The sequence below is a fragment of the Mirounga angustirostris genome, unplaced genomic scaffold (assembly GCF_029215605.1).
Source record: "Mirounga angustirostris isolate CCGP_5_RB_7025 unplaced genomic scaffold, mMirAng1.0.hap1 SCAF_7, whole genome shotgun sequence".
Taxonomy (NCBI): Eukaryota; Metazoa; Chordata; class Mammalia; order Carnivora; family Phocidae; genus Mirounga; species Mirounga angustirostris.
In genome coordinates, this window is record NW_026991715.1 from 93,395,683 (window position 1) to 93,415,967 (window position 20,285).

Here is a 20,285-nt window from a genome sequence, read left to right on the forward strand (position 1 = left end):
GGGTGCTGAGGAACTGAGGTTTGAAGCAGGAGTGGGGACAGTGACACCTAACATAAGTATAGATGGTGTAAGCTGCATAACAATTATCCCAAAATTTCATGGCTGTAGAATTCAGGAGTGGTTTCACTGGGTCCCTCATGAGGTTGCGGTAGGACGTCAGTGAGGCAAGCCATCATCTGAAGGTTCAACTGAGGCTGGAAAGAGACAGAGCCCGGATTTAAACTAGTACCTTTCTCACCCAGAGCCACTCACTTCTGCATGTGTTGCTGTACTTACGGCTTTGTGACCTCAGACAGTCAACTGTTTCGTACTGAGGGCTTGGATCGGATGTAGCATGACGTTTTCCAGTGAGGACAAGATTTACTCCCTCTCAGAGAGTATTTTAAGATTGAAAGACATCAAATTCTGCAGATTCCTCTCTCCTAGAAATTGGCTTCCAGTTATAAAGGAACTTTTTGTCATCGAAACACAATGCCATTTAGTTCTTAAAGTGATTCCTGACAAGAGATTTGGCCTTGCCATATGTCATCTCTAGTCATTTAGGTCTATTTAACTGTCCCCAAAGGCATGGGCACCTGTTTTGTGGGTCAGACCAGTGGCATGCTTGTAAATAGTTAACATCCAGTTCCCCAAGGGAATGCTGCCCTTGAGTTGTGGTGTTTGCCAATTTCTATAGGTGTAAATACTCCCATCAGGTGATTTCGGGCCATCCATGCAATGTCAGTAACTGTGGGGTTTGGAAGAGATGGACACAGTTGACTGTCACGAGCTGGTGCGAGTGGGCTCCGGTGCTCCTCTGGTCCAGATGGACCCCTCCGGTTATGCTGTTAAACTGAGCTCCGTTGTGCAGACTTAAGTGATCATCTCACTCACTGAGTTCCTTTGGAATTCAGTGAGCTATCTCTCAGGGTCTCGGTCTCTGTGCGGTTCAGGGACCGCCAGCTGATTCTTAGCAAGCCCTGCAACCAGACCCTGACTGGCTTCGTTCCCCTCTGAAGGGAACACGCTTAATCTACTTGTTAACCCATGTGACCGGAGCCCGCCCTGCCCGTGCCAGGCTTTGTGCCAGAAGCGGGGGCTGCTGGGAAGAGGCAGTGACACGCAGAGGTTAGGAGCAGAGACTAGGTCTGAATCCATTTCTGCCGCCTCTCAGGGTTGGATGGATGAAATACGTCCCCAGCTATAAAGTGGTTGGAACAGACTGGCACACAGGAGGTGCCCACTAAGTGCCAGTTATCATTGTCATCATTGTCATTGCTGCAGTGACGGTAACAGGACAGCGAGCGTAGCAGGTGCTTTATGGCTGCTCGCCTTTGCCAGGCCCGTGGGCAGATTGTCCACTTGTCCTTTTATTTCTTCATTCCGTTCACTGGCCCCGAGGCTGTCGCCACACAGAGATCGATCAAGTGCCATCTCTGCCCCAGGCCTATGTGTTCTCACTGGGGAGACAGTGTCGCCGTGTGTCATAGGTGCTGGGGTGGTGGTGTGTGCGGGAGGCAGTGGGGCACTGTGGAGGGAGGGCTTCGTTCTCTGTGAGGTTCAGGAAAGGCTTGAGAAGGGAAATGACATTAATTAAGCAGAGCTGGGAAAGAAGAGCAGGGAGGAGGGTGGGAAGGGGCTTTCCTGACACAGGGTTTCCAAGAGCAGAGGCTGGGGAAGTGAAAGATGGTGGTGCATTTGGGAGACTACAAGCCTTACGGGGTGGGAAGGACATGGAGGTTGCTGTGAGGGATGAGGCTGGGAGGCCAGCAGAGGCCGGGTTGGAAAGGCCTTGAATGCCGAGCTGAGGGCAGCAAGGGGTGTGCCAGCCTCTGGCCCATCGCTTCTGCCATCTGGGACATGAAGCACAGCTTCTTCCCAGGGGCCTGGTCGAGCAGCCTGTCCAGCATCCTTCCTCCTCCCAGGTACCAGGGCAGAGAGGGCTGGGCCCCAGCCTCCTACCTGAAGAAGAACAGTGGGGAGCCCTTACCCCCAAAGCTGGGCCCTGGCTCCTCAGCCCACAGCGGCGTCCTCGACCTGGACGGAGTTTCCCGGCAGCAGAGCTCAGTGGGCCGGGACAGGGAGCTGCTCAACAACCAGAGGGACGGCCGGTTTGATGGCCGCCCGGTGCCCGACGGTGACATCAAGCAGAGTGAGTGATCACCCCCCGCCCCCGCAACCCCACCAAGCTCGTGCTTGGGGGGCTGTGTGCCTACTACGTGCCAGGCTCCATGCTCGGAGCTCCTCATATCCTGTAGACAGGAAATCCTAGGTAGCTTAATCTAGACCATGGTTTTCCCACCATCTCATGGTGATCGAGAGAGCTACTGTTTCTCAAACCCTACGGTGTGTCGGGAATCTTATAATTAGTCTCACTGGCTCCTTGTAATGACTTTTGAGGGACTAAATTACTTTTGTTTTACAGATCAGGACCCGGAGACATTAGGTGGTTTGTCCAGGGCCACCCAGCTAGTAAACGGTGGGGCTGGGACTTGAACCCAGGCCCTCCTGACTCCAGTGCCTATGCCCTCTGCATGGCCTCACTTCTGAGCCAGAAGAAGTTGACCTTGTGTTGAGTTTACTCTAACCACAGTTCTTTACCCATCTTCCTTTCCATAGCCTCCCATGTATATGTTTCTGTTTAATGTTCCCAACACACCTAAGAGTAGGCCTCCTTATTATTGTCTGCGACCTGCACAGGACCCCAGCCTCAGGCATGTGGCCCTGTCCTGGTTGGTTGTGCTTGGGGGGACAGTGGGGGGAAGGTCGAATGCTGGGAAAGTCCCCTGCCTTCCCCCTGGCTAGGCTTCAGCTATTTACAGTGGCTCAGAAAACTGCTACAAGTCAGTGAATTCTTGAAACTCAAGAATTTCTCAATCCTCTGCTCAGCTGGTTTCTCAGAAGAAAACACTGACATGCCATGGTGGGGGCAGTTCTGGCGAGCCCCTGCTTTCTGTGGTTCTATCACAGACAAGAGCCCAGGAGGATTCCCATTAACACTAGAGCAAATGAGAATCTGAAACCCCACGTCTTCGTGAGGATATAGGTTCAGATGCTCGAGCAAAGATACTCCCCCTCCCCCTTCCACACACACACACCCAATAACAGGGGCTCAAATAATTTAGATGTTTGTTTCTTTCTCACAAAGTGGTCCAGCTCCATGTCCAGGGCTGCTATGGAAGCTCCATGAGTCAAGAGTCTTGTTACATGGTGTCTATCTTGTGTTGCCCTCCTCTTTCTAGTCCAAGATGGCGCTCCCCCTCCTCCAGCCAATGAAAAAGGCAGGGGGAAGTAGAGGTACACACTTTGCCCTCTGTCACATCCCACTGGCCAGAACTGAGTCACAGGGCAATACCTAGCTGCAAGGGAGTCTGAGAAATGCAGCCTTTATGTAGCAGCTAAGTGTCTGGCTAAAACTCTGTTGCTATTGAATTTTTTTTTTTTTTAAAGATTTTATTTATTTGAGAGAGAGAGAATGAGAGACAGAGAGCACGAGAGGGGGGAGGGTCAGAGGGAGAAGCAGACTCCCTGCTGAGCAGGGAGCCCGATGCGGGACTCGATCCAGGGACTCCAGGATCATGACCTGAGCTGAAAGCAGTTGCTTAACCAACTGAGCCACCCAGGCGCCCTGTTTTTTCTTATTTTTTAAAGATTTTATTTATTTGAGAGAGAGAATGAGATAGAGAGAGAGCATGAGGTGGGGGAGGGTCAGGGGGACAAGCAGACTCCCTGCTGAGCAGGGAGCCTGATGCGGGACTCGATCCCAGGACTCCAGGATCATGACCCGAGCCGAAGGCAGTCGCCCAACCAACAGAGCCACCCAGGCGCCCTGCTATTGAATTCTAACAGAAGACAGAGGAGATGGGTATTTAAGAGATTAGCAGTCCTCTCCACGTCCCAGCTGCGAAACTAGCCATCTGTGTGGACTCATGCTGAGCCAGCTCATGGGGTGACACATGCTCTGCCTTGAGCCAGGAGCCTGGACCACTGCAGTCATCCTCTTGACCCTGAGACCCTGAGCAAGGGCAGCCCGATTCCGGAGCAAAAAGCCCCGATGTCCTCAGTCTGAGTCTGTTTGGTTCTGCTTATATATTGTTTAATATTGCACGCCCTGCAGGTGCCAAGCGCCTGGTACGTACTGTTGACTTTCATCTCCGTGCTGGCCCTGGGAGGCCAGCATTATCCAATGGGGCCTGTGGGTCAGAGTCAGATGGCTGGTGGCAAGCCAGCCCCCGTGTTAATCCTGAAGCCTACGCTTTTCGGCCTCCGTGGAAGGCTTCACGTGGCTCCAGCACATGGGCAGTCCTGAGGGTCCTGAGCCAAGTCTGAGCAGCCCCTTCCTGGTCAGGCTGTTCCTTCCCACGAGAAGGGTCTCAGCGGCTCACTAATACCAGCCCGGAGCGTATTGCCAGATCCTCTGCAGGACAGAACGGATCTTTCCTGGTGTCCCCCTCAGGAACTGCATCTGTAGAATTCTTCACCTGTGTGCAGTAAGATCTCATCTCTTTACAGGATCGCCCAAGATGAGGCAGAGACCGCCTCCTCGCCGGGATATGACCATAGTAAGTGGACCGCTGCTGCCGGGAAGCCAGCCCCTGACCTGAAACGGGCCCCTCACAACCACCGTGCCCTTTCCAGAGACGCTCTCTTGCCTCTCCACACAGCTGCCTCATGAAGCAGGCTGTTCGAGCGCTGGTCCCAGCCCCAGGGGAAAGGCTAGGTTCCCGGGGGGGAAGCAAGTTACCTATGGCTTTGGGACAGTTAGGTCTCAGATGTGCTCTCTGCTTCCTGAGCTCACTTTGCTTTGTCTTGGATCAAAGAAGGTAACTTGAAACCTAAGCTCGGCTGATGCACAAACATTGTGTGTGGTGCCATTCTGGTAACTTACTATCATACTCCATTTTTCATTCTTCAGATACCTTTCTAACCAGTACTTTGAAAAACGAGCCTTCTACCATTTATGAAGCATCAGTTGGGTGCCATGCAATGTACTGGGTGCTTCATGACATTAACTTATTGAATGCTTATAGTGACCCACCAGGTAGATCCCCATTCTACAGGAGATAAAACGGAGGCTCCAGAAGGGAAGTGATTTGCCCAAAGGCGCACAGCACACATAAGCAGTATTTCCAACCCAGATGGGTCTGACCTGCAAATCTGTGTTCTTTCCACAACCCTTGCTGCCTCTTGAGTTCAGAAACTATTGTCCTGCCTCAGATTTTCATGATTGTCTGTAAATGTCCCATGTTTCTCCTCTCTCAGAAGGTGGTGGGCCAGTGACCCATCTAGGAGATGATGATCTGAGTGGTCCTCTGTGTTTTGTCCCTTAGAATCCAAATGGGTCCAGCAGCACCCCTCAAGGGTGATTGTGTGCCCCAGTCCCTTAGCACCTCCCCCCTTCAGCCAATGGTAACAGATTTACCCTGGACTTAGCACTGTGTTTAATTGTGCCAGCCTCGTGGTCTCAACCTGCCCAAGCCTCCCATTCCACCCCAAGTGGAGGAAGAGTATTACACCATTGCTGAATTCCAGACAACCATCCCTGATGGCATCAGCTTCCAGGCAGGTCTGAAGGTCGAGGTGAGTGGACCTGGTGTCCCTTTGCCTACTTGTGATCCTTGAGCCATGGTACCACCTCCTGCTTCTCTCATTTCTCTCCTCTCACCTCCTACTTCTTCCTTCCTCCTTCCTTCCTTTTTTTCTTTCCTTTCTTTCTTTCCTTCCTTCTTCCTCTCCCTTTCCTTCCTTCCTTCCTTCCTTCTTCTTTGCTTCCTTCTTTCCTTCCATTCTTTGTGACAGCTTTACTGAGGTATAATTCACACCATACAATTCACTGATTTAAATTATACAATCCAGTGGTTTCTGGTATATTTAGAGTTGTGCAGCCATCACCACAACTAACAAAGTGTTAGAACATTTTCATCACCTAAAAAAGAAACCCTGTACACATTTACTGTCACTCCCTGTTTCCCCTCAGTCCCTCCCAGCCCTAGGCAACCACTAATCTGCTTTCTCTCTATATAGCTTTGCCTGTTGTGGACATTTCATATAAGTGGAATCATATACTGTGGGATCTTTTGTGACTGCCTCGTATTCTGTTTTTATCACCGCCTACTTCCCTTCTTGCTTCTCTCTCTCCTTTTCTTCCCACTCCTTTGCTGGTCTGCTCCGTTCCTGCACAAAGGCCAACGTAAATCCTTTCTCCCCTTCCATTTCTTTTCTTTCCTCATGGAGTTAGAGGCTGTTTCCCGTGTTTCCTGGAGAGCCTGTAAGTAATGATGGAGCAATTAGGTGCCAGGCACTGAACTGAGCACTTCACATACAGCCTCTCTCTTAATCTTTTACTCTTGCGAGGCAGGACCATTAACAATCCCCATTTTTCAGATGAGGAAGCTTTGGCTCAGGAAGAAAGGTGCTGTCCAAAATCACACAGCTAAGACGTGGCAGAACCAGGATTTGAACCCATGTCTGTCTCCAGATCTGAACCAGGAGTGTTAACATCCTATTGTTATTGATCTGCTGGACATTTGGGAGCTCCAGGAGGGTGGAGACCGTATCTGTTTTTCTACTCCTGTATCCTTACAGCCAGCACAGTGCTTGGAAGAAATATTGTTGAACTGATGAAAATTTGTCTGCCCACTAGCCTCCTGCTTAACACTCAGAAGGCCAGCGAGTGTCTTCTTCGTTCTTGCCCATAGCCCTAGCATCGGGGTTGGTCCACAGTAGGTGCCTAGTAAACCGTTGCTGTAGGAATGAATGTTGGGATGATTGAAGGAAATAAGGAGTAAATGGATGACTGTTATCAGTGCATAAATGTGGTATGCCCTGAGGGTCTTTAATCACTCTCTAAGAGATCTGCAAAGCACCCACTGTTTTCCCTCCAGCCCTGACACCTCCTGCCTCTCTCTCTTTCCCATCGCACCCTCTTTCCCATCGTGCCCTGGGCCAGCTGCCCAGTCAGCTCAGCAGAAGGTAGCTTCCTAAAGGTGTATCCTGGGCCTCATCACCATTGATTCTGCCCAGGTCTCTCCAGAAGCTTGTCCCCAAGCCAAGTGTCTTTCAACCCATTGAAGGAGGGCTGTCTGCAGGGACGTTTAAAGAGCTTGAGCTAAAGTCTCTCAAACTAATTTTTATAAAATGTAAATCCCAATCTATGTAGATAGACTGAGGGGAAAGCAGAAATACCCACAAAGCTCTAAAAGGGTGTTTCTCTTGCCCTTTCTTTTTTCCATCCTGACCCTCCCAACTTCAAATCTACAGAGAGAACTCACAAGGCATCTTGCTTGTGCTACAAGATCATTCTATGCCCAGGTCCCCCATTTTGCTGCCATAAAACTTATACATCCAATTCTCACGTGAAACATGTGACTTCTCCCTAATATCTTTTCACCTCTAAGACCTTCCTCCAAACAAAGTCTGTTCCCGTTGCTTTTCTGCGATCCCCGCTGGTCAAGCTGGCCCTTCCCCAGCTCTCTCTACCAGGAATGACCTTGCTTTAACCCAGCTCCTAGCACTCCACCTGCCTTCTCATAGAAGGCACTCAAGATCATTTTTTGAATTGAACTTGGCATCTCAAAATCCAACTTACTCTTCAAATCCCTGCTTCTTCTGCGAAGCCTCCCCTGATTCACATTGGTTTCCCTGCCCTACCCTGTATGGCTTCTCTGGGGCCATATATCTCAGTCTTTAGTTGAAGGCAATCCCTCACTTCTGTACATGCTTGCTTGCTTGCTTGCTTGCTTTCTTTTTTAAGATTTTATTTATTTGAGAGAGAGAGAGGAAGAAAGCACAAATAGAGGGGAGGGGCAGAGGGAGAGAGAGAGAAGCAGGATCCCCGCGGAGCAAGGAGCCCCATGTGGGGCTCAATCCCAGGACCCCGGGATCATGACCTGAGCCGAAGGCAGACACTTAACCGACTGAGCCACCCAGGCGCCCCCTGTACATGCTTTCTTGACATCATAAGAAGTGAGTGTGGTTTTCCCCTCCTTCTTCAGTGATGTTTTGGGTTTTGTCTTTCAAATTGAAAGTCCTCTTCCCTTGGCACTTTGAACAGAGTGCTCTGTTCTCTTCTCACATCTAGTGCTACTACCTACCTAATGCTTCTTGTCTTGTTCGGTATCTGTCCTTTCTCCGATTTTCTCAGGAGTTCCTCATTATCTTTAATAAGCTGGAATTTCACTAAAGTGTGTCTCCTTTTATCCTGCTCAAGCACGTGGTGGGCCTTTTTGATCTAGGCCTCAGGAGATCTTCCCAGAGAATTCCCCATTTTTACTTTTTTAAATATTGCGTCCCTCCACTCTCTTTATTCTTTCCTCCCGGGGCAGTTATGATTACACAGCTGTGCGGCCTTCTGGCCCTACTCTCCACGTCTCTTAACTTTTCTTTCACATTCTCCATCTCCGTGCCTTTGTGCTGCATTCCTGGAGCAATCTGCTTCACCTTCTAGCTCCTTAGTCGGCTCTTTAACAGTTGGGTTCGTCACTGATTTTACCCCAGCAATTGTAATTTCCATGTCCGAGAGCTCTTACCGATTCCTCTTCCAGGTCGCTTGCTCTTGTTTCAGCATAGCCTGTTCTTTTATGAATGCGATGCCCTTCCGTACCTCTCTAAGGGTACTAAGTATGTTGAATTTAAGGTCCTATTATTATAGCCCATTACCTCTTTGCTCAGTTGTACATCCTTTGCTGCGGCGTGGGTGTTTATCTAGGTTCTTCTCGTGGCGTTAGTACCGGCCTTGGGCTGCACAAGACGAGGCAGCAGTCAGACAGCCCAGCTGGGGCGTGTACACAAGGTGCTGGGCACCCGCCAGGGGTTTCAGCGCCAGGTGGGGGGCTCCTGAGCCAGCCACTGAACGGCGTTCGGTGTCTCTGATCCAAGCTCCCACATTCACTGCATGCACTTGTGAGCAATCGCCGTCTTTCTTCTGCCTGCCCTATAAGAATGGGATAAGGGGCATGAGAGGTCACCCAGCCGGGCTGCCTCTGCCATGGTGTGTCAGTTCATTCCCTGTCACTTGCTCCTGCACCTCGCTATACCCAGGTTCCACCACCTTGAAGTCCGGGGGGGCCTCAGCCCTCCTCCACCTTCTGTAGCAGGTACCCCTGCAGCGGTCCTGGGCCACACAGCCTCCCTCTGCTGCTTCTGTCCATCTGTGAGTGCTCACAAGTCCTGGTCCACTAACTTCCCCCACCCCACCTCCTCCTCCTGAGCTGCGCTCTGTATTCATTTATTTCCCTGGATTTGTTGGATAAAAAGGAAGCTGCTATTCACTCTATCTCTCACGTTGAAACCAGAAGTCCACCTTGGATAGCATAAAGGTTTGGTTTGTTTTTTTTTCCCTCAGAGCAGTGAAAAACTCGATAAAACTACCTTGTCCTTTAAGCATTTTGTACAAACACACACCGTTGTTCCAAGCATGCTGGCAATCTGAACATTTGCCGATAGGCACCACCACTCCCTGGCTCAGAATGTTCTGAAATCAGCCAAGGGCAGCTCAGGATGTCGTGGACAATGCACTGAAGCCGAGGGCTGAGTCTGCATGCAGCAGTTCATGGGTCCCTGGGGCTTTCTGGGGGTGTTGGGAGCCTCCCTCCCGGCCCCACCCCTACTTCAACTAGAATCAATCCCCTTTTTTATTTCTGGCTTTATCTTATCTGTCTTTGCTAAAGCTAATCCAATAAAAAAGCTCACATAGCCAACATTCTTCTAACTGAACCTTGAAAACTTCTCTGCTGATTGTTCCATGATGTCAGCCTATGGCTCTGCCAGTGGTAGCTTGAGGGACCCAAGTGGGACGTATTTGCCACTAAAGTTTTTGGCTTTACCAGGGCGCCTGGGTGGCTCAGTCGGTTAAGTGGCTGCTTTCGGCTTAGGCCATGATCCCAGGGTCCTGGGATCGAGCCCCGCATCGGGCTTTCTTGCTCAGCAGAGAGCTTGCTTCTCCCTCTCCCTCTGCCTGCCTGCCTCTCCCCCTGCTTGTGCTCTCTCTCACACTATCTCTGTCTCTGTGTCAGATAAATAAAAAATAAAATCTTTAAAAAACATAAAAATAAAGATTTTGGCTTTACCAAGTATTCTTCTCTCATGAGCAATTCTGTACTTGCTAATATTTTCCTTTTTTCCACTTTTGATTCCTGGTTCATTTCAATGTCATCATAACCTTCAGAGTTCTTTAATGGGGCCACCGTGGTCTAACAGTGCAGCTGCTGGGAGTACCTTAGTTCCCTACCTGGTCTGTGTATGGTCAAGACATGTGTTGATGATAATGATGACGAGGCTTGTATAGAAACCCTCTGTGCCAGGTGCCGTACCTACTTGAGAACTAGTCTTCACAGAAGTCCCAAGAGGTTGATATCTTTAGCCCATTTTACAGATGTACCTGAGACAAAGCCCATTGCCCGGGGTTCTATAGCTAGTAAGCTGTGGAGCTGGGATTTGAACCCAGGTCTCTGTGGTTTTAAAGCCCAGGCTCTTTTCCTTCCCCTCCATTCTTGTGATTTGGCATTTGCTTTTATTCATAATAGTTCTTGGCTTCTCTCTAGTAAATGAAAACTCCCATAAATTGTGATCAAGAACACAAATGTTTGGAGCTTCTGCCGTAGTATTTGCATAGAGTGTAAGCTTAGCAAATCCCCATTCATATATTTCCCTGTGATTATTGTCCTATTTTCATTTTCTCACATACGCAGAGTTGAACTTGTGACTGTGCCGATAGTAACTTAAGGCCCAGAATCACTTTGTTACCAGAGCTACCGAGTGTGGTGAGACATCACGTAAAGGGCTTGCATTTATCAGTACCCTTTCTGGGAAACCAGCAGGACACGTTAAGTATACACCTGTTACATGCATCCTGCCTTGTCAGTGATCTGCACTGTAGTTTAATAATGGGGAACATTTACCTTTCAGCATGTATCGAGGGCTGTTGTCTGCGTTAGCTTATGTGGTCATCGTGAAAATCCTGCAAGTGGGTGTTACTGTTCTCACCAGCCTCCCCATCTCGGGCTGTGGGATCTCAGGCACGCGGCTTGCGCAGGGCCATGCAGGCAACAAAAGGTGGAGCCAGGACTAGAACCCAGGTTGCCGGCCCCAGAGCTCAGCCTCTGCTTCCTGCGCTGGGTCTGTGGCTGCCACTCCTCTCAGGCTGGGCTGGGCGGGGCGGAGGGAAGCAGTGGCAGGACCTCACTCGAGGCCCCCTTCGCCCCCTGCACTTCCCCACCTCAAGCACGGCTCCTCCCCCAGCAGGTCCCCTTGCCCGGGCATGGTCGAGGAGTGGTAAAGGCTCGGACTCTGGAACCTACCGACCCGCCTTTGACCCCCACTTCCACCGTTAACCTTCCACATGACCCTCTGCCAGTTCCTCAGTTGTCCTGAGGCTCAGTTCTGCATCTGTAAAATGGGATGATAATCCCCATCTCATAAGGCCGTTGCAAGCATTCATCAGACCTCGTAGGCATGGGGCCCGCCAGGGAATCGCGGTGTATTTGCTCCGGCTGCTGTCATGAAATGGCGTAGGCTGGCCAGTTTAAACAACAGATATATTTCCTCACGGCTTTGGAGGCTGGAAGTCCAAGGTCAAAGTGGCGGCAGGTTTGTTTTCTCAGAGGCCTCTGGCCTTGGCTTAGAGGCAGCTGTCTTCTTGCTGTGTTCACACGTGGTCGTCCCTCATTCTGAATGTTCTCTGGGTCCTAATCTCTTCTTATGAGCACACCAGTCATGTTAGCTCGGGGCCCACCCAGATGACCTCATTTTGATTTAATTACCTCTGAAAAGGTTCTTTCTCCACATACAGTCACATTCTAAGATACGGGAGTTAGGGCTTCAACATACGAATTTGAAGGGGACACAGTTCAGCCCATTACATGCGAGAGACACACCTTTCGGGCAACTCAGCTGTACAGTACTGAACAAAGAGGAGACGGGAAACGTGAGACCTTAAATTCCATGGCTGACTCCGCCCACTGTTCCATGCAGTGGGTGTATATCCCAGAGGGAGAAGGAGATAAGATGAAAGTTTCTTTTGCCCTCATCAGCAGGGGTTCCCTCTATCTAAACCCGAGCTGAATGTTATCCCCATGTTTAAGGGCATGCATTTTTGGTACTGCATGGCCTCTGAACACCAGCCAACTGCATCATCTGGTGCTCAACGGAAAGAGCCACGATCAAGGCTAGCTTTGGCTGTGTGGATTTTGCCTTGTACTTCTTTAGAAACGTAGCAGACACTGCTGGTGGCCTGCCCTGCCTCCCGACCCACCCGAGTTGACCTGCAGCTGCACACGGGTCCCTGTATCAGACGGCCTCCCATCTCCTCCACCTGCCTGAAGGCACCTGCCCAGAAAGGCCCGGGGGATTAATGCCCCAGGGGGGCTGGGGACTAGGAATTGGGAGGTAAACGGCCCCAACCCCCAGTTGGGATGAGTCTGCGTGGTCTCAAAGGGTCCCTGGCTGATTAAGTCCCAGTGGCCCAGAACAATAACTTCATAATTGGCTCTCTCTTTCCCATTTCTTTACTTGTGCTTCTTGAAATCCCCTCTCAAATTAATTACCTGTACCCAGGTCCATGTCTCCAGAACTGCTTTTGGGGATATCCAAAATTAGACAAGAACCTACCCCCATGTAAGATGTTTCTGATACACAGTAAAGTCTCCATAGATGGTCCATCCCAGCCATTGTCTGGGAATCTGCTGAGTGAAAAATCCCTGTTTCTAGAATCCAGTTACATGTGGGTTTTCCCAGAGTCTTCTGGTTAACTGGCCCTGAGACTTTACCTACTAAGTGCTCTCCTCTGTCCTCCCCCCTCCAGGTGATCGAGAAGAACTTGAGCGGCTGGTGGTACATTCAGATTGAAGATAAGGAAGGATGGGCCCCAGCAACCTTCATTGACAAGTATAAGAAGACCAGCAATGCCTCAAGACCCAACTTTCTGGCTCCGTTGCCCAACGAGGTGACCCAGCTCCATCCAGGGGATGCAGCAGCCGTGGAGAACAACACGGGCAGCGAGGCCATCGGCCCCTCCCGGCCCCTGCCCGATGCACCACACGGTGCCGTGGACTCCGGGTTGCCGTGGTCCAAAGACTGGAAGGGTGGCAAGGAAGCCCTGAGGAAGGCCTCTTCCGACATGTCCTCATGTGCCGGCTACGAAGAGATCTCAAGCCCCGACCTGGAGGAGAAGCCCAGCCTCCCTCCCCGTAAAGAATCCATCATCAAGTCGGAAGGGGAGCTGCAGGAGAGGGAGCGGCAGAGGATGGAACAGCTCAGGGGCTCCTCACCCAAACCTCCAGGCATGATTTTGCCAATGATTCCAGCTAAACACACCCCCCCAGCCCGGGACAGCAGGAGACCAGAGCCCAAACCCGACAAAAGCAAGTTGTTCCAGCTGAAAAATGAGATGGGGCTGGAGTGTGGCCACAAGGTATTGGCCAAGGAGGTGAAGAAGCCCAACCTCCGACCCATCTCCAAACCCAAAGCCGACCCATCAGAGGAGAAGACAGAAGTTATTCCCCAAAATCTCTTCTTGAAGTCCAAACCTCAGGTTAGGCCCAAACCAGCTCCTTCCCCCAGGACAGAGCCACCTCAGGGTGAAGATCAAGTGGACATCTGCAACCTCAGGAGCAAGCTGAGGCCTGCCAAGTCCCAAGAGAAGCCCTTACTGGATGGAGAGAGCAGCCACCAGGCTGCCGGGGGCCAAGATGTGGCCTTCAGCCGGAGTTTCCTCCTAGGTGATGGGCCTGGCCACACCCAGGACAGGACGGGCAAACAGGATGGGCTCAGCCCAAAGGAGATGTCCTGCAGAGCCCCTCCAAGGCCAGCCAAGACCACAGATCCTGTGCCTAAGAGTGTGCCTGCCCCTCTCCAAGAGGCTCCCCCGCAGAGACCTGTGGTCCTACCCCGGAGACCACCACCCCCCAAGAAAACCTCCTCATCCTCCAGGCCCCTCCCAGAGGTCAGAGGTCCACAGCGGGAAGCCAATGAAGGCAAGGCAGCTCCTGCCCCAGGCCGGGCACTGCTGGTCCCTCCTAAAGCCAAACCTTTTCTTTCCAACTCCTCAGGCGGCCAAGATGACATGCGAGGCAAAGGTGGTCTGGGACCACGGATGGTGGGCAAGATTGGAGAAAACAGGGAGAAAGTAGCTGCAAGCCCCATTCCCAACGCTGATGGCCCGAAGGATTCTTTATATGTGGCCGTGGCCAACTTTGAAGGAGACGGAGATACCAGCAGCTTCCAGGAAGGGACGGTGTTTGAGGTCCGGGAAAAGAACAGCAGTGGCTGGTGGTTCTGCCAGGTCCTGAGCGGAGCCCCTTCCTGGGAAGGGTGGATTCCTTCCAACTATCTCAAAAAGAAGCCGTAGCCGCCTCCTTCCCTGCCTGGCGGTCCTGCGCATCCCTTCTGGCTTTACCCACATATTTAATATGCCTCTTAATTTATCATCCTCCATGCAGCTTCAAAGGAAGGAAGACTCTGGAGTCCTGTGGTTTCTTCCCTCCCTTGGGTGGAGAGGAGTCCCTCCCACCACAGCATGCCCTGGAGGCTCAGAGGCCCCACCCCCTGCTTCCTATCCATGCCAGCATCCCTGCCTTCCGGCTGGTGGCATTGTAGGCCACCTAGCAGCAGGACCCTGACTCTCCAAGGCCTCCAAGACCAGAACCATTGTCTGGAAACTGCAGAAGCAGTCTCGTTGCTGGTACCCCACCCAGTCTGTGACGGCTGGCTCCAACTACTCCGTGTTTCTAAAAGTCCAGGGACTTTATTTACTCCGTTTCCAAAATGCTTGGTACCAGAAAGAACTCCATGCCCTGGCAGTTGGCTCCATTGCCAGTCCCAGAGAGATGTCCTCCTCGAGGCTCTGGGCCCATGAGCCTCTCAGGTTCAACCAGATGCAGCTGCCCCAGGAGTGGGCCTGAAGGTCCACTGAGCCATTCTGCCTCCCATCTTCTGTCTTGGGACCCTGACAGATCCTAAAGGGGTGCTTCCAGCCCCAGCATGCTTCACTTTCCCCGCGCAGGGCTTTTTAAATAGGAATCTCCACCCCACCTTGGGCCATTTCACTTTTGTCTCCGTCGAGCAAGAATCTCCAAGTTTGTTTGAAACGAGCCGTTCACAATCCACACCCCTTGTGAGCACCCTTTTGCTGAGTAGCTGACAGGTGCCAGACTCTGTCCTTGGCACTTGACACTCTTGTTTTAACCCTCACATCAGTCCTCTCTTGGGATATTGCACCTGTTTGATGGACAGAGAACCTCGGACTCTGTGCCCAAGGGCACACTAGCTAGGAAGAAGGGGAAAGAGGACTTGAGCTGGCCTGACTTCCATACCTGTGCCCTCCCCCCGGTGGGAGGCTAACCAGGCAGGGAAAGGAAGACGCTGACCTCCAGGAGCAGGTGGCCAAGTGGCTTGCTTGTTGTGTGGGCGAAGGGGCATTAGTGGCTGCTCCCGTAGCCACCAGCCCTCCGACCCACTGCAGCCTACACTGAGGGGTGCCCCGCACCCTCCACAGCTCCTCCTCCATGGCCGCGGGGGTGGGGGGCAGTTTGCCCAGAGCTCTGGCGGTTGCCACAGGGCCTCGTTTCCTGCTGCTGTGCAGGTGCCCCCTCTGGGGGATAAAGCCTGTGGAGCTGAGGTGGTCTCCCGTGCCAGCCTCGAGGGGCCCTGATGGCGCAAGGACCAGCAGCTGGATGGCCACAGGCGGACGGCTGCCGCTTCTGCTCCTCTCTGGCGTTCATAGAATACTTTCCTCTATTTCCTTTTTGTGCGTGCCCTCTCCTTGTCTGTCCTCTCACTTCCATCCGGACAGAAACGGTTCACCGAGGCGCACAGAGGCACAGTGACATTGCAGAATTAGAATCAGGACCCGGGATTTCTGGCTCCCAGCCCAGAGTTCTTGCCCGTGGGCCAGGCTGCCTGGCGGGTGAGAGGGCACAACCCCTCTTCATCCCACCTTGCCCTGCAGAAGAGGATCCAGCTCAGAGATCTCCAATGGAGTGTCCATCTGCTGTGATGCTCTGGGGACCACAGGGCCAGCTTTCCCGGGGACGCCCACTTTCCGCCTGCATTGCCAAAGATTTCGGTGCAAACAGCCCTCTTCTGCTCTCCTCTCTCCCCACGGCCACATGGACTCTGGATGCTTCTACAGGAGAAGGAGCGTTCTCTGATTCACAGTAGCATCTTTATTCCTTCCTTCAGTCGGTCTGTGAACCCCATCCCCGAGGATCTTGGGCACAGGGCCCTGAGGTGCTTCTGGCAATACCCACTTGCCCCTTGGCCCTGTGCCCAGAACCGTGGGGGAGGATGGCAGGGGAAGAAGGGAGGCTGGGAGAGGGCCACCCACGTCTTAGAGGTCCCCTCACTTGGAAGGAAGCCCATAGCATGTTTTCCAGAGTTTTTGACCCACTTTGGCTTAAACAGCTTTTATGAAGCTGTGTTATGCAGGATTTGACTACACTTCAAAAGACAGAACTCAGCCTTTTTTTTTTTTTTTTTTTTCCTGATTCACTCTCTGCTTTCTGTGACCTTTTCAAGTATTTTGTGAGCGCCTACCACGTGCTAGGCGCTGGGTAGCCCAGGATCCATGTGGCTCCCTGCCTGCCTCTGAGCTCTGGTTTTTGTTTGCTGCTTTCACACAAAGGGTTTATCTCTGGCCTCGTTCCCTCCTCCTGAAGGTCAGCTGGGTGGGAATAGACTGGTTCCACCTTTCTGTGGGCAGAAGTGTTCCTGCAAATGAAAGAACTTGCCTTTTTATTTTATTATTATTATTGTTATTCTGATGTGAACTGAAGGTACTGAAGCCAATTCCTCTCTGTTTACCGTTCTTTGCTCAGGACACATCCATGGCCTGAGGACTCGTCTCTCGGGCTCCGTGTGCCACAGTGGTGGGCACTTGCATGGGCAACCGGAAGTGGGGAGTCTGGTGGCCGGTGGCTCTCCCTGGCTGTCCTAGCCGGACGACTTAGCTTTACGGCATCTAGCCCTGTGGCCGCCATCCGGTGAGCAACCGATGGAGACTACGCAAAACTCCCCTGAAGTTACGCCCACAGAAAATGGCCCAGACCACAGGTATAACTCCCACGTCAAGCTCCAGGCAGGTCCCTGGTGCTTCAGCTCCCTCCTCTAACTTAACCCTCACGACAACCCTATGAGGTGCATAGGATCAGCGCTGAGCTGTGGGGAGAAAGTTGAGGTTCACAGGGTGAAGTCACATGCCCAGTTTCATCCAAATCATGACCACGCTGAGACTTGAATCCAGGGGTGCCTTCTCCCCGGTGCCCGTGACTGTTCCTCTGCTAACGGCAGCAAAATGTGCATGGCATTTCCAGGGAAGCAGGGGACCCTCCCTCATAATTTAAGTTTCTACTCCCTTCACCCCATGATCACCCAGGGCAGGAGGTCACAGGCCAAATGCCAGCCCTAAAGGCGGGCATGTAAAAACCATAGCTTATACTGCGGCTAAATCTTTGGAAAGTCTGAGTTTTAGGACCACCACTTGGCAAAAGAGGCCTTCGCAAAATGTTTCACTCAAAATCTCTGCCATTTGATGGGTTTATGTCATTGTCCCAGGCTGAGGCGGGGGAGCTGGGCTCCAACTTGAACCACTTTTAATGCCCTACCTCACTGAGGAATTGCTAGAGCCCTTAGCGGGTTTCCAATAGTCACTTTAAGCCTCCACCACACGGCCTCCCCACGTCACCAATTTCTTCGGCTAAGTTCTTGGCCTTAAAACATTTCTGAGTCCACTGGGGATCTCGTTACCAGGTGGAGTGTAGGAAAACAAACTTGCCACAGGAAAGGACAGGTGCCGAATCTCCCCACGTTTCGGAAGGTCCTGAGGCTGAGGCATGGACAGTCTATATTACACAGCCTGCGTCAAGTACAAAGCACTGAGTGGGTTGAAGAAGTTGCGCCTGTCCTCCAATAGCTGGTAACTCGACGTCACCAAGAACAGGAACATTTGTGGCTTGGCTGCCATCCTTTCGTTGTGCCCAGTTCTCTAAGGGTTGGGTCAGGCTGCTCCCTGGGAGGTCTTGCCCTCCTCTTTGGACTGTGGCGGTGGGCACATAACAGCCTGAGCCGTGCGTGGCAGTCTTGTCCCTCCCCCTTGGTTGTCCCGGCCCATCAGAGCTTTTGCTGCAAACCAGCCATACCATACGATAGACCAAAGATTACCTAATGTCAAACCTTGTGGCCTGGAGGAGTGGGAAACTGGCTCACATTGAGGCCTGAGGGTGTCGGATGCCCTCCGTCAGCCTGGAGGAATTGCTTCTAACTTGGCTGAGGTTCTGACATTTAGACAGATCACAGCCTGTGACAGTTCCGGAGTTGCAGAGCTAAAACCCAGAGGCTCCTCGGTCTTCACCTGCTCCTGGACCCCCTACTGGGGACCCTTCCCACAGACTCGAACATCCAGCTCCGTGGGGTAATGTCTGGTTTCTGGTGCTACCCTTGTCATGCGTCAGCATTCCCTCTTTCCTTCCTGTCTCCATCCTCCACTCCAAAGTAGGCTCTCAGCGCCAGTCAGGACAAGTGACTCAACTTCTGTTGTCCTTGAAGAGGCCACACCCAGTGCCACACCCAGTAGCCGTCACTTTCAGGCCTTCTATAAACGTCCCAAAGGAGGTGCCCCCCCACCAGGCTTGTTACAGCAATAAGCAATTCTGACATAGCCAAGGTGTCCATACTTTCCCCCCGTGTGTGCCTGTCTATGCCTTTGTGCCCATGTAACTGTTAATAGTATCTCTTTCACTCGTGCAGGGGAGATGATAAACCATGGTCACCTTAGCTGTCTCCACATTTCCCGCTTCCGAGCACCACCAAGTCGCTAGGGCCATTTTGTGCATCCCTCCAGGAACAGTGGAGCTCTGACAGCGCCGCCACCTCATGTCCGCTCATAGAGTGACGCTGGAGATCCCAGAGTATCACGGCCCTCCTCATGCCCCCTTGGCAGACTGACAAATGCTGGTGGTGGTTTTTGTTTCCTGTTAACACACAAAAATACGTGAGGCTATAAATGTGAGGGGGGTGGGCTGGCGAACAATTAGCTCTAGCATGTATAGACTATATACCGTTAGACTTTCTCTTCTTTCTTTTTTTTTTTTTAATAAAAATGCTTGACTGGTTTCAAGCTTCATTGTGAAGATGCAGTGTCTATGGATTTCATCTGGCTAAAGAAGAGGCTCATAGCTTTGTGCCCTGGCATCTTGGACTCGAGTTTGGGGCTCAAAGAACAGAAGCCTGGGTGAGCTGTTCGGACAGTAAGGGTGACTCCTCTGTCTGGGTCCTAGTGCATCTTGATTCTTTGAATGACAGTGTCCAGAAACTAAGGGAAAGTGTCCCTGTATTAACTGGGTATCTCCCACATATTCTCAGCTCTGTGCCTAAAGATGGAAAGCTTCACCCATTTAAGGTGTCTTGAACCCCTCACCGGTGTTGCCTACTGCTGGGCCAAGAGTGTGTGGTGGGGGCCAAAGGGGGCAGCCACGCTTGGGCTGCAGGGACTGCTCACACCATCCGCTCCTGGGAGGTAGAGGGCATTGCCTGATGTGTTACTACTTTCCCAAGGGCAGAGGCGAGGCCAAACCAACACCCAGTGTGGAGCCTCCTTGGCCTCAGGTGAATCATTAAACAAAATGTCACCACCGCCCACCTGCCTAGGGAGAGAAGAATAGAACCAGCAGAGTCCCGGACAGCAGAACATCAAAAGGGGAAATCTACATTCCGTAGTCATCCTCCCTTTCAAAGAATGCAATGACCACCTGACCGACCTTGCTTAAGAATAATGGTCATTCCTGTATTAATCTCTGTTCCCCTAAAAAGGAAAAATCATGATGTGCTTCAGCCACCGCCCCCCCTTGGGAGCATTTTCTCCCAAATCTTTCCAAACTAACTGTGGTCATTCATAAGAATACAACTGGGAATGGCATGGGATTCCTGGAGCAGGCATGCAGGGGCACCTGACCCTCCCCTCATGGGATGGGATAGGATGGGGACTGGACCATGGTCAGGAACCAAGCCTGACTTACTCTCAGGAGCTGCTTACCCATTGCCTTCAGGTCTCAGTTGGAACTGGCACATTCGCCATTCCCTTTATACTGCTTCAGAAATGCCAGGCCAGGGGCACCTGGGTGGCTCACTTGGTTAAGCGACTGCCTTCGGCTCAGGTCATGATCCTGGAGTCTCGGGATCGAGTCCCGCATCGGGCTCCCTGCTCGGCAGGGAGTCTGCTTCTCCCTCTGACCCTCCCCCCTCTCGTGTTCTCTCTCATTCTCTCTCTCTCAAATAAATAAATAAAATCTTTAAAAAAAAAAAAAAAAGAAAGAAAT

General features: G+C 51.8%; 1 protein-coding gene across 1 annotated transcript in view; it reads left to right on the plus strand.

Moving 5' to 3' along the window:
- Window positions 1–19,100, plus strand: part of SH3PXD2B (SH3 and PX domains 2B) — a 103,411-nt gene extending 84,311 nt beyond the window's left edge. Inside the window, exons 10-13 of the mRNA XM_045901273.3 lie at window positions 1,905–2,131; window positions 4,492–4,541; window positions 5,434–5,559; window positions 12,779–19,100. Coding sequence (XP_045757229.1) covers window positions 1,905–2,131; window positions 4,492–4,541; window positions 5,434–5,559; window positions 12,779–14,323 — 1,948 coding nt within the window. The 3' untranslated portion in view covers window positions 14,324–19,100. The remainder of the gene's footprint in view (window positions 1–1,904; window positions 2,132–4,491; window positions 4,542–5,433; window positions 5,560–12,778) is intronic.
- Window positions 19,101–20,285: the final 1,185 nt, after the last annotated feature.